Raw genomic sequence first — 15,645 nt, 5'->3', positions numbered from 1 at the left:
AGAGAGCTCACATGGACATCTTTGGTATGGACAAAAGTAACTACCTAACATTCATATGTGCATTTTCCAAGCACTTACAATTAATCGAAATACCCACAAGAAACACGGCGGACATTCAAAACGCCTTGACTTCCTATTTCAGAAATTTCGGATTACCAAAAACTATTGTGTGCGACCATGAGGCAACCTTTACCAGCATTCAGCTTAAAGGTTTCCTGGCAAACTTAGGAATTAATATTGAATTCGCATCCTCATCCGAATCGAACGGGCAAATAGAAAAGACTCACAGTACTATAATAGAAATGTTTAATACCAATAAACACAAATACCCTGAACTATCCTCCCTAGAAATCATGTCCGTTGTAAACGCATTGTACAACGAAACAGTTCATTCAGCTACCTCGTTTACTCCCAACGAAGTAGTGTTCAATCAGAGAAACATTACGAACCCGGCAGAAATTTCGGAAGCAGCCCAAAAATTGTTCGATAAAATAATCCTCAATTTGGAAAAAGCACAAAACAATATGAAAAAATACAAACACAGAAAGGAAGAACCACCAAATATTAACGTAAACAGCGACATTCATATTAAAAAGGGCACTAGGATGAAAGTCGACCCCAGATACATAACTACAAAATTCTTAGAAAACCACGATAAAACTATAAAGATTAATAGGAATGTTAAGCGCAATAAAAACAAACTAAAAAGATTAGGAAAAAACAACTAGTTTAAACACCTAATAATACCTGTCACTTTCCTTTTTCAGATTCCAAAGGAGCCTCAAACCACACGGAGACTAAAAAAAACACATTTTCTTTCAGGAACCCACTATAAAAAAGAATATAAACACTAAAAACTTTTAAAATTTCTCGTTTCAGCCATCCCAAACCGTAGATTAAAATCCTCCAAACTTCTTTACTCGACACGAAACGTCAGGAAAATGAGACAATTCCCACCAATTCATATCGCTTTAATTTTCACAACAATTTTGACAATTATAAAAGGCCAAGAATTAAAACTAACCAACCTTAACAAAAAACCGTTATTGGTTTTAGAGAAAGGCCATTGTAAAATTCGGACAGGAGTTATTAACGTTATACACCCCATAAACTTGACAGATATAGAGACTACAATAGACAGCTTGATAAATATAGCGTACAGCAAAACTAATTCCCAGTTATCTACCATAATTCAATACAAAGTTAAGGAACTCTACAATAATTTCTTGCAAATTAAGCCACATCGCCAAAAAAGATGGGACACTGTAGGAACAGTATGGAATTCTGTCAAAGGCAATTGTAATTATATATATATATATATATATATATATATATATATATATATATATATATATATATATATATATATATATATATATATATATATATATATATATATATATATATATATATATATATATATATATATATATATATATATATATATATATATATATTACAAGGAAGCCTCCGAACACGCCACGCGGCATCAGCAAGTTCTACCACATGGCACGGGCACTTCCACCACATTTCCTCGAGTTTTCAACTTCGATCTTCAATTGCCTTTGACAGAAAGCTACGAATATTCAGATAATGTGTGCGTATGAAAGGTGTGAGCGTTGGGAAGAAATGCTAGTGCGGATGACAACATACAATCATGTTTTAGTAGTTTTAATTAGATTTTTATAGAGACCGCCTAGAGGCGGTGTTGGGAACTAGAGGGTTAAAGGGAGCAAAAAACAATTAAACAGCTGGCTGGAGACAGCAGAAAAAACCTTGAGTGTCTTTGAACCCTTAGTGAGTCCATCTATATTTCAAATGTACGTCACAGCAGTGTCAATTAAAATTGAAGGTGAAGCAAGGGACATCTTGTGTATAAACGGAAGCCCTACAACCTTCACTGAAATTAAGGAAATTCTAAACGTTTGCCTAGGCGATAAACAAGAATTATCCACATACAACTGCCAACTCTGGCATACAAAAATAGATGGTAATATTAATATCATCGTTTGCTTTTTTATATAGACGTTCGCTATGTAATATATCAACAGAAGAAATTTTTTTGTTTTTAAACTCTCCTGAACCAAAATTAATGATATCATTACAATCAATAGTTTCATCAAAAATTACTCCATCAATCTCAACGAGATCGCATGGAATATAAACACGATATATATTAGCAAAAAGTTTTGATGTGACTAATAAATTTGCCTCATCACAATCAGAAACAATAATTCTTAATTTGTTTAAGATTTGAGATTTTTTAAATTTCTTTTACCGATTTAAATTTTTTATAATTTTCGGCAGAAATAAGGAGAACATTTATAGGTGTCTCCTTTTTCCTGAAATATACCGAAAATGGACCTTTAGCTGATAGAGGATATTTTTGAAGTAGAATACTTCTAACGTTTCAATATAGGGGTCCCGTTTCAAAAATTTCTGCCAGAATTTTACCCGATTTTTTAAACGTGAATATCTGCCTTTGTACTGAATGAAAAAATAATATTATTACGCTATCTGATTGGAAATATGTACAACAATTTTGTATCCAATTCGGTAGTATGTACAATTACTAAAAATAGCGGAAATAATGGATTTTATGAAAGTAGTAATTATCTGATTCATGATTGGTTGGTACAATTCGCTCAAAAAGCAAGCGTTGCTGGGACTGCCTCTTTTTCATCGAAAGAACTGTGACGGGTATAAAAAGAGAACACAAGAAAAATTCGTTAGTTTGTGTTCTGACGTTGTAAGCGTAGCAGCTGCTGCGTTTCATGTCAGCACATTCTTCTATGGTAGGTAATAGATACCATGATTGCCGCCAGACGCTGATGATTCTAATCATGAAATGACGTGACAATTTTTGTATTTCAATATCACACTATCGACAAGCAAAAATGAACAGATCTCGAAAACGTGAAAACTCCCATACATCAGTCAATCTATCCCCGGCAGAGCCGTCCATAGGGAGCAGGTTGGTAATTCAAACGAACACGAAAGTTATAAATAAATGTGCCGCGTGCGTGCCTGTTTGAATCAGTTGTTGCTCTTTTGCCAGACAAGTAACATCGTGCCTGTAGCGTCTCGTACGACAGATTTGAGCACCCAGCACGCTACTCTTCTATGAATGGCGTCATCATCGACTATTTAAAGAATATCATTCCTCGGCTCGAGCGAGCGGCTTCATTCTCCCCTCAGACATCGGGCCGTAAAGAACAGTAGTAGCAATCATGCATGTTGACAGTGCGCTGCGATTAGGGACGTTTCGATATTAAAATACATCGATACTTAGAATCGATACTGGTATCGAATACAGGTACTGATACTTTCGGTATAATCGTAGTCGTAGTATCGATACTTGAAAGTATCGTCATTCGATTCCAAATTTTTACAGTAGCTTTTCCTGAATTAGGTAATCTACAAACCGTTGTTTGGCAATTCAGCAGTGGGTTTTGCCAGTCAACGTTTTGCTCTGCTCCTGCAAATAGAAAAATTCTTTCGACACATATCTTTTATTGGTCTGATCCGTCGACGATTCTGTCAGACGTTGAATGTCAGAAAAGATAGACAATACTGTCAAATAATGGGCAATGTTCGGAATCGATTTTTTTTAACAAATGCGATCGGTGCTCCAGTTATTTAGCAACTCAAATACAACAACCGATTCCGCAACGGTTCAGCCTGAATAGGTAATTACATTTCACTCGGAAATCATTTCAAAATCGTTCAGAATTCCGAATCGAATACTTCCAACTACTGGTTCCTTCGATTCTTTTCGATATCGTAAAGATTGTATCGATATCAGTAAAGTATCGTGCTTGAAGTATCGACACCAAAACATCGAGTATCGAAAACAGAAGTATCGATTCCGTACTAGTATTGAAAATATAGAAACGTCCCTAGCTGCGATGAGTGCTGCATTTGATCACTGCTGGGGGTGATCCGTGTACCTAGCGCGCGGCTGGAAGAGTTGGCAAACCTCAGTTGAAGCTGACTAATTGTTCCATTCTGCATGTTATTATTGTTAAATTAAAAGCCCTTTTAAGGGCTATAACAATAACAAACAATAAAGAACAAATTGGAATTTTTCCAATCATTGATAGTGATAATCCAATTGCGCAGTTTAAATTCGTTATTTGTTGCTTGCGCGTATATTAACAATCTGAAATTTGCAACAATATGTTATTTGTTTAAATTTATCCTTCCGAAACAATACCAAAGTGTGCAGCTACTTAAAGTACATTTCCAGGTTGATCCTGTGATTTATTAAAAATAGTTTTTCGGAAACATAATCCAAAATTCTGCAATGTTTCAGAAAATTGGAGGATGTGGCAACACAGCCAGCTAGCGAAAGCCGTACCAAAAAGAATCCGCAAATATTTTTTCGTTATTCTGCATGAAGGCAGTCCTTCCATCATCAGTGGGAAAGTGATAAAAGCCGATGTCACGTTTCAAGTTATCAATATTTCATATTAGATGCTGAAGAGAAAGGTTGTTTCTTTTCATTTCGAAATATTTATCTGATGTAAGTAACGTGCGGCTGGAAGAGATGGCAAACCTTTTTTGCAGCTGACTAATTATTCCATTCTGCATGTTATTTTTGTTAAACCAAAAGCCCTGAGTTAGTTTAGTATTTTTCATTCCATAGCACGCGTGTTTGTGTATCACACAAATAGTCCTTTTCAGGATTCCACCATTGGTCCTTTTCAGGACCCCACATACAAAATAGTTAATTTGAATGATTCCCTTAACATCGTTCTTTTTAGGACCCCAAATATAAAACATTTCAGAGTTAGTGTTAATTAAACCACCGAATATGTAAAGATGCATATGTTATACTTTCTTCGTTTACGAATAATTTGATTTATGACCAGTTATTTTTCTTTCGTGCTTGCAAACATACGATTTGATAGCAGGTATTTAAAGATAGATGTAAGATTTTGTTTGTGAGCATCATTAATTTATGTTCCCATTTCATGGATTTGAATAAAACTTTTTTAGAACTTGAATTTATCACACTATAGGTTATCGATTTTAATTTAAAAATTCAACTATTATCTCTAGTGAAGAATAGCATGCCTGTGTGTGGTTCTGAAACAATCGATGGAATTAACGGGTTTTAATTTGGCCACGGATAATATTGCTTGCTCATAAAACTGGCTGCATTTTTAATGTCATCGTGGTCGTGTCTTGCACACAACACTTAGATTTTTTAAGGAGCTGAATAAATGGATTGACGATGGGGTGATTTGGTGCGAGAACCGCGCTCTCTTGTTCCTTAAATTATATGTGGCGTCAGGTGCTTGTACAGATAAATTCACCCCGACGCGCGTTCCAGTGTGCACCGTGGTGAATTTATCTGTGTGTTTGTTTCCTCCGGCAAGCCGTAATGCGTACTGGTTGTTTCGTTGTGTAAAGGAGATGGTGTTGGCTTATTGGATACTGATAATATGATTTTCTGTTCATGATTTGATACGAGTTACTTCGGAAAGTTTATTTACGAGTTTATAGTTATTTTTGCACTACCAGGGGAAATTTATAGTACTTGGTCCTCGGAGCAAACTGAGAAACAGTTTTACGTATCATCATGTTTTAAACTCAGCTAAATAACGGTCCGGAAAACAGATAATTGTATCCACATTAGGCCGGCTTATTTTGTGTGTGGCTAAATGACGCAATGTGCTTTTTACTTATTTTGTTTGCGAATATCGCGGCTACACAAATGAAAAGCTCCATTATTGTGAAAACTCCACTCTAAGATACCTGCTTGGTTAAGGTTCGAGCATATTATTATTTATGAAAATATGGGGTAAAACGCGCCTCCTAAGGAAATATGATCATAGTCTATAGAACATTAATTGGGAGAATTTAATAAATATAATTCAACCAACATTTCCCCCTGTAATCGCAATCATAACGCTTTGAAAAATGTTCAAAATTTTAAAGATTCACAACAACAACGGGACAGAAAGCTCATTGGACTAACACGTAATTTTGTTTTCTGTTGAGATTTCGCAAAAGTGTAGCTTTAAATCGTCTTAGGTTATGCAATTATTAGGTTTTCAAAACAATTGTTCTGTTATAGATTAGAAAGATGGGTAGGTAATGTCAACGACATTACCGAAATGAAGTAGCATACGTTTTAAGTTGTTAATACGATTGCTGCAGTTTTTACTAATTTCTGAAAGGTTTTATTAAAATAAGGTATTTCTAATGGAATTAGCGAAATAACGGTACAAGTATATACGATTCTCTACTGTTGCCAAATGAATTGATTCACTCTCATTTAATGCTCTTTGCAGGGTTACCATATGAGGATAAATATGTTGGAATATTTTAGGTTTTGATGTAGGTGTACCGATATTTCGGTATTTCCATTAGAAATAACGAAATGGCTGGTTTTAATATAACCTATCAGAATATAGTCAAAATTGTAGCATTCGCATTAACATCCTAAAGTGTATTCTACTTCACTCCGGTTATGTCTCCGACATTACCCACCCATCTTTTTTATGAGTGGTTCTAAATTTTGACCATTAGGTAAATCATCTTGAGAATCAATAAGCTCAAGAGGATCACTCGGGTCACCGTCCATGTGAAAAATATTTAATGGATCGGAATAATTTTAAACACAACACAAAATTTAAAAAAACGCAATCAATAAAAATAAAAAATAGCAAAATAATACTTATCCTTTTCTTTTCCTAGAATGCTTCTTCTTAAAACTTCGAATACTGCTTGTCTGGTCCTGAAACTGTCTGACTTCCTTCCTTCAAGGAGAAAAATTCGGGTATTCACTCCTCTCGTTCTTCACTTCTTCTTATTCTTCTTCTTCTTTTTCCAGTCCTGGTCGGGAACCGCAATTCCTTCTTCCGAGGTACTATTAATTTTCTTCACTCTAAAATGAAGAAAAAATTAATAGGCAGCAAAGAAGTAAAAACACGTCACTTCTCTTCAAAGCTTGCTTCGATAAAAAAAGCGTTTGAGCATCTTAATGTAAACTATAAAATTGCTGTCATACCACCATTATTATTATTTTGGATGCTCTACACGACAACATTGACATTAGTTCGCGTAGTGCTTCTGATTTTCGATAACAGAGGGGGGTCGGGTTTACCCGACGGTCGGATTTTCCTATATATATATATATATATATATATATATATATATATATATATATATATATATATATATATATATATATATATATATATATATATATATATATATATATATATATATATATATATATATATATATATATATATATATATATATATATATATATATATATATATATATATATATATATATATATATATATATATATATATATATATATATATATATATATATATATATATATATATATATATATATATATATATATATATATATATATATATATATATATATATATATATATATATATATATATATATATATATATATATATATATATATATATATATATATATATATATATATATATATATATATATATATATATATATATATATATATATATATATATATATATATATATATATATACATATATATATATATATATATATATATATATATATATATATATATATATATATATATATATATATATATATATATATATATATATATATATATATATATATATATATATTCTTTCTTCGTTTACGAATAATTTGATTTATGACCAGTTATTTTTCTTTCGTGCTTGCAAACATACGATTTGATAGCAGGTATTTAAAGATAGATGTAAGATTTTGTTTGTGAGCATCATTAATTTATGTTCCCATTTCATGGATTTGAATAAAACTTTTTTAGAACTTGAATTTATCACACTATAGGTTATCGATTTTAATTTAAAAATTCAACTATTATCTCTAGTGAAGAATAGCATGCCTGTGTGTGGTTCTGAAACAATCGATGGAATTAACGGGTTTTAATTTGGCCACGGATAATATTGCTTGCTCATAAAACTGGCTGCATTTTTAATGTCATCGTGGTCGTGTCTTGCACACAACACTTAGTTTTTTTTCAGAGCTGAATAAATGGATTGACGATGGGGTGATTTGGTGCGAGAACCGCGCTCTCTTGTTCCTTAAATTACATGTGGCGTCAGGTGCTTGTACAGATAAATTCACCCCGACGCGCGTTCCAGTGTGCACCGTGGTGAATTTATCTGTGTGTTTGTTTCCTCCGGCAAGCCGTAATGCGTACTGGTTGTTTCGTTGTGTAAAGGAGATGGTGTTGGCTTATTGGATACTGATAATATGATTTTCTGTTCATGATTTGATACGAGTTACTTCGGAAAGTTTATTTACGAGTTTATAGTTATTTTTGCACTACCAGGGGAAATTTATAGTACTTGGTCCTCGGAGCAAACTGAGAAACAGTTTTACGTATCATCATGTTTTAAACTCAGCTAAATAACGGTCCGGAAAACAGATAATTGTATCCACATTAGGCCGGCTTATTTTGTGTGTGCCTAAATGATATATATATATATATATATATATATATATATATATATATATATATATATATATATATATATATATATATATATATATATATATATATATATATATATATATATATATATATATATATATATATATATATATATATATATACAGGGTGTTTGGTTCATGGTTAAGAACCTCTCGAGGGATGATTGACTGTCATATTTGGAGAAAAAAATCGCTCTGCGCATACCATGAAATCTCAACCGTTACTAAGTTAATGAACTTTTTGTGTTAAAAACTTAGTTGTCTTAAAATAGCTCTAACTTCAAAAAAATATACTTTGTATTTCAAATCTTTTAGATCCATTGGATAGGTGAGAAAATTTTCCACTGAAAAATGTCCTCAAATGTTTCAGCTAATGAGGTTAAGTAATCTTTTCACAGTAATTTATTTAAAATTTAACAATTTTGATCGATTTTTCGTTCACTTCGCGAAAATTTTAATAGTTAACATCACTATTTTAATAATTCAAATTGTTAGTCTTGAAAAGTTGTATAATTTGTTCTTTGACATGATACACTTATCTTGCCTTGTTTTCATGTGTTTGGGTTATTGAACTTGGATATTTTATCTCATATTCATTAATACTAGCTCTTATTGAAAAAGTATGGCACTTATTGTACCTTTTCTTATTTTTATTCGAAAGCCAGGAAAACTTTACAGAGAAAAATATATTAATACCTTTCAGTTAAGTGAATTTAGTATTCTTTTAAAAGTTAATTAGTATAAAGTTAGTGTTATTATTAGCATTTTCGTTATTTTCTTAAAATAGTAAATAATAAACTTCACCATTATTATTATGGAATTAATGCATCTCAGCAAGTTCTACAATTCTTCCTTTGACTCCATTCAATTATCTCTTTTAGTTTCGAAGCAAAATCATTTTTATCTTCTCGTTTTATATGCAAAAACAACGATTTCGAACCCACTGCATTTGTGATAAGGTCATGCTGTGTTAACTATTAAATTCTAGCGAAATGAAAAGCGATAGGACTAAAGTGTCAAATAACAAGTTGTAGAGAATATTAAGGGGCACCAAATGATAAATAGTGACGATAAATTTAGTTGATTAATAATTAGAATAATTACAAAAATCACCAAAACACGCAAATTTTGAGTTATTTTACTAGTAAAAAGTCATATAGTACACTTAATTAAAAAATATCTGTACATACATCGAAAGGAAATTTTCTCAGCTTTCCAATGAAGCCCTGATAATAGCGATAAAAAGCATATTTTTTAGATTAGAGTCTTTTAAGAACTTGCAAGTCAATTACAGGAAAAGTTTAGAAGTCAAATTACAGGGAAACGAGAAGGGATAGTAATATTATGTTGAAGAACAAATTATGAATCGTCCTCAATCCCAACTTTTGGATAATAGATATTTCTATAATCATAATTCATTATTTTGAGAAAATTAACAAAAACCTCAACAAAAACACTAACTTTTAACTACTTTGCAACTAAAAGGTAATTAAAACTATTATCTGAAAGATATGAGGATATTATTCAATAGAAAATTTTCTCACCTTTCCAATGGCACTAAAAGATTTAAAATACGAGGTATACTTTTTGAGTTAGAGGTGTTTTAAGATAAATAAGTTTTTTACACAAAAAGTTCAATAACTCTGTAACGGTTGAGATTTGATGGTATGTGTAGAACGATTTTTTGCTTCAAATATGGCCGTAAATCACCCCTCGAGAGATTCTTACTCATGAACCAAACACCCTATACAGGGTGTTTGGTTCATGGTTAAGAATCTCTAGGGGGGTGATAGACTGCCATATTTGGAGAAAAAAATTGTTCTACACATACCATCAAATCTCAACCGTTACAGAGTTATTGAACTTTTTGTGTAAAAAACTTATTTGTCTTAAAATACTTTTAACTTTAAAAGTATACTTTGTATTTTAAATATTTCAATTCTATTCGAAAGGTGAGAAAATTTCCAATTGAATAGTGTTCTCATATCTTTTAAGTAATTAGTTTTAATTACCTTTTAGCTGTAAAGTAGTTAAAAGTTAGTGTTTTTGAGGAGGTTTTTGCTAATTTTCTCGAAATAATGAAGTATGATTATAGCAATATTCATTATCCAAAAGTTGGGTTTTAGGACGATTCATAATTTGTTCTTGGACGTCATATTTCTATCTCTTCTCATTTCTTTGTAATTTCATTACTATACTTTTCCTGTAACCGACTTGCAAGTGCTTAAATGACTCTAATCTAAAAAATATGCTTTATATCGTTATTTACAAGATTTCATTGGAAAGCTGAGAAAATGTCCTATCAGTGTATGTACAAATGTCTTTTAGTTAAGTGTACTAAATAATTTTTTACTAAAGAAATAGCTCAAAATTTGTGTTTTTAGGAAAGTTTATTAATTATTCTAATTATTTATCAACAAAGATTATCGTTACTATTGTTCATTTGATGCCCCTTAATGTTCTCTATAACTTTTTATTTGACACTTTGTCTATATCTCTTTTCATTTTGCTGCTATTTAATAGTTAACACAGCATGAGCTCGCCACAAATGTAGTGGGTTTGAAATCGTTATTTTTGCATATGAAACGATGTGATAAAAACGATTTTGCGTCGCAACCAAAAGAGATAATTGAATGGAGTCAAAGAAAAAACTGTAGAACTTGCTGAGATGCATTATTTCCATGATAATAATGGTGATGTTTATTATTTACTATTTTAAGAAAATAACGAAAATGCTAATAATAGCACTAACTTTAAACTAATTTACTTTTAAAAGAATACTAAATTCACTTAACTGAAAGGTATTAACACATTTTTCACTGTAAAACTTTCCTGGCTTTCGAATAAAAGGAAAAAAGGTACAATAAGTGCCATAATTTTTCAATTAGAGCTGGTACTAGTGAAAAAGAGATAAAAATATCCAAGTTGAATAACCCAAAATCATGAAAATAAGAAAAGGTAAGTGTATCATGTCAAAGAACGAATTATGCAGCTCATCAAGACTAACAATTTGAATTATTAAAATGATGAGGTTAACTATTAGGATTTTCAAGAAATGAACGAAAAATCGTTTAAAATTGTTTAATTTTCAATAAATTACTTTGTAAAGGCTACTTAAACTCATTAGCTGAAACATGTGAGGGCATCACTCAATGCGAAATTTTCTCACCTTTCGAATGGAACTAAAACATTTAAAATACAAAGTATACTTTTAAAGTTAGAGGCATTTTAAGACAAATAAGTTTTTTACACGAAAAGTTCAATAACTCTGTAACGGTTGAGATTTGATGGTATGTGTAGAACAATTTTTTTCTCCAAATATGGCAGTCTATCACCCCCCAAGAGATTCTTAGCCATGAACCAAACACCCTATATATATATATATATATATATATATATATATATATATATATATATATATATATATATATATATATATATATATATATATATATATATATATATATATATATATATATATATATATATATATATATATATATATATATATATATATATATATATATATATATATATATATATATATATATATATATATATATATATATATATATATATATATATATATATATATATATATATATATATCTATATATATATATATATATATATATATATATATATATATATATATATATATATATATATATATATATATATATATATATATATATATATATATATATATATATATATATATATATATATATATATATATATATATATATATTTGCTAATCTCTGCAATTAATTATCTTTACAGATGAAAACTTCGTAGACGCAGCTATCCGCGAGGTTCTCGAGGAAACAAATGTTAAAACAAAATTCGAATCGTTAATTTCGATTCGTCATGCACATAATGCTGGTTTTGGCTGTTCCGATTTGTACATCGTGATGGCCCTAACTCCCGAAAGTATGGCAATAAAGAAATGTGATCGTGAAATAGCCAAATGTGAGTGGATGCATGTCGACGATTATTTGAACCACCCGAAAATACATGAAACCAATCGAAACTTTGTGCGTACTTACCTAAAGTATAAAGAGAAGGGATTGAGGTTTACTTGCAAAGATGAAATTCACCAAATATTAAAAAAACAGTACAATATTTATTCATTAGAGTATGATTATGATGAGTCCTCTAAACTATGATATTAAAAGTGAAGGAAGATACGTTTTGTAGAAATCTAGATTGTATAGGAAAAATTCAGCCTTTTGTTACAAATTATCCCAATAGTGGTTATATAATAAAAAGTTCGTAAGAAACAAGAGGGAAAGTTTTTGAACGTTAATAACTTTTATTGTTTCATTTCAGTTGGAAAATGGGCACCAATTTTATATTAAATTTAGAAGCATATGTAACTTCTTTAAACAACGCAACTAGGGTGGGATCATATTGGTTAATAAGTGATTGTTACCAAGTGGTGTTAATGAAGTGATCACTGAAAACTTTGGAATCAAATAAGGTGATCAATTTCGTGTATGCAACAAGCTACTTCATGCTTTCGGTAGAGAGTAAATTTAGGGGGTAGTGAGCCAAATCGGACCGCTGGCCAATTCGGGTCCTCAGCTATGCTAATAATATGAAAGGCATATATATATATATATATATATATATATATATATATATATATATATATATATATATATATATATATATATATATATATATATATATATATATATATATATATATATATATATATATATATATATATATATATATATATATATATATATATATATATATATATATATATTATATATATATATATATATATATATATATATATATATATATATATATATATATATATATATATATATATATATATATATATATATATATATATATATATATATATATATATATATATATATATATATATATATATATATATATATATATATATATATATATATATATATATATATATATATATATATATATATATATATATATATATATATATTTATTGCCTGTAAAGCGAGAAAATTATTATGTAGAATTTTTCGTTTCAAATTGTAACCCGTCAGGGTAACAATTTAGCGCTGGGTGGAAATATACCTATTTGTGCGTACTCTCTCCGTAGAGTGTATTGTTATTGCAACATAACTCACCGCTGCTCATTATGCTCGTTCATGTTTTTGATGTAAATTTCGTTTAAATAATAGTCCATGAACGTTGTTATTAGTCCAGATAGGTGTAGTAATTTTTGTTGTGTTTTTGTAAATAAATAGCATAGGGTTTAGTTAGGTTACCGCTCTCCTTTCGCTGCAAAACTGGTCTGACTATGCTGTGCTATAGCGATGACAGCTATGCAGCGGTGCGTTTTTTTTGGTGCTTGTTTTGGTCGAGTGCGGAAGGCGGCCATCGTGAAAAGGCAGATAGTGACGGACCACAGCCACGAACAGACGTTCGAAAAACCGTATTTCTTTTTTCGGGACAGTTTCCCGCCACCGTGATAAAAGTGCAGTGCGCGCGTGCGACGGCAAATTAAAGCCGTCAGTGTATCGGTTTGTGGTCCGGGCATTCGGAAAAGTCCTGGTGTGCGGTCGCCGAAACAGGAAGCTAAATACCAAGGAGCCACTCGCTTCCTCGGCTAACCAAAAAGGACCCAGGTAACACCAGTGCCGTTCTCACTGTGGAGGATTAGCCGAACGAGCCTAGCTCTCCTCCACAGTTAATCGTAAAGGAGAACGAAGCAGGGCGGACAAAAGTTCCCCCTGAGGTAGGTTACTGCGGAACCTACCTGGGCCATTCACGGGGAGTGAGTGGACCCGGCGATTATTCGCCCCGTCGCTAGGGAGGTTCCAACAAAAGAGCCTTGCTCACCTCCCTGGCTAATTGCAAAGGACCGCTGCCGGAGCAGCCAACGATACCAGCAGGAGAACTCGGCCGTTGGAGTTCCGGCCGGTCGGGAAAAACCGTCGCCTTCCCGCCGTCATCAGCAGCAGACCGTAAGGAACGACCAGCAGAGGAGAGTTTCGGGAGAATAAACGGTAAAGTTAGAATTTATTTGTTTTTTCCTCTTTTTTGTTTGTTATTGTACGAAAATCCGAAATTCCGGTAGGAGCACCTAGGCCGCCCTGAAAAGAAGGGTACGCCGGGCAAACAAGAACCCGAGTAGTGGGCAAACCCCTACTTACATTTGGCGCACAGCGCAAAACACACTGAAAAAAATATTTTCCTATTTTGGAAAATATTTTTTTCTTCCGGAGTGTGGGGTGCTTCTACTAAATCGAGGATTTTCGTAGAACAGTGGTGAGGTTTCTTCCGCAATATTTTTCCGCGGTCGTATATTTATTATTTATTTACATTTTTGGTATTATTTTTTGATTTTTGCATTTTCCTTTTTTGTCCGAATTTGTGGATTGCGTTGTTTGTGTTTGGTCTGCCGGACGAGTAGTTTGAAGGTTGTTGTCATTTATTCGGTTGCGGTGGCCAATCGCCTTGAATTCTCAACCCGGTTTGAGACATTTTTGGAGCAGCTTGATTTCCTGAAATTTTAAGGGAATCGTTAGTGGGCGAAAAATCAGAAATTTTACCGTACCAGTACTTACATGCTTTGTGTCTTGGTGATTTCTTCCAATATAGCGCAAGTTATGATGGCGTTGGAGAAATTCAACCAAGCGTGTGTGTTCATGCGCGTCGATCATTTACATTTCGATGAGCTGGATTTTGAGTTGCTATCTCGAAGCATTTTTATCTCTCCTGATTCGGATCTTTCGGGTGTCCAGCGGCAGCGGCGTCTTCGGGGAATTTTGTCGCATGAGCGGTCGTTTCGGAGGGAATTAGTTCGCAATTTCCGGGGTGACGTGGGTGAAGAAAAGGAGATCTGCCTTGGTAAATTACTAACAATCAAGGAAGATCTCCAGTACCGGTGCCCAAACAAGGAGATTTACCGAACACGGTTGCTTCATTTGGGGTCTAGGCTCCAGGTTATCCGAAATTATGCGGCAGGGGAGGTCAACCAGGAAATTTCGGGGTTGCTGGAGGAAGTTCTAGCAGTTTATGCCAGTCATTTCAGTGACGAACAGGCAGCACTTCCTCCCGACAACCAAGAAGGGGAGGATGGAGAAATTTTGGGAGATTTGCTGAGTACAGACGTA

The 15,645-nt window shown here is 32.2% G+C and overlaps 1 protein-coding gene across 7 annotated transcripts in view; it reads left to right on the top strand.

Annotated features, from left to right (window-relative positions):
* The window catches only part of LOC131683352 (uncharacterized), a 126,482-nt gene extending 113,364 nt beyond the window's left edge, over positions 1-13,118 (top strand). For 5 of the 7 annotated variants that reach the window (XM_058965242.1, XM_058965241.1, XM_058965240.1 and 2 more), the window contains 2 exons: positions 880-1,293; positions 12,299-12,827. In XM_058965242.1, coding sequence (XP_058821225.1) covers positions 880-1,293; positions 12,299-12,684 — 800 coding nt within the window. In that variant the 3' untranslated portion in view covers positions 12,685-12,827. Of the gene's footprint in view, positions 1-879; positions 1,294-12,298; positions 12,828-12,847 lie in introns of those variants that run through there. The other 2 variants (XR_009304513.1, XM_058965244.1) reach the window with 2 other exon arrangements.
* The last annotated feature ends 2,527 nt before the right edge of the window (positions 13,119-15,645 follow it).

The sequence above is a fragment of the Topomyia yanbarensis genome, chromosome 2 (genome assembly GCF_030247195.1).
Source record: "Topomyia yanbarensis strain Yona2022 chromosome 2, ASM3024719v1, whole genome shotgun sequence".
Lineage (NCBI taxonomy): Eukaryota > Metazoa > Arthropoda > Insecta > Diptera > Culicidae > Topomyia > Topomyia yanbarensis.
This window is presented reverse-complemented; position numbering and strand designations above follow the sequence as displayed.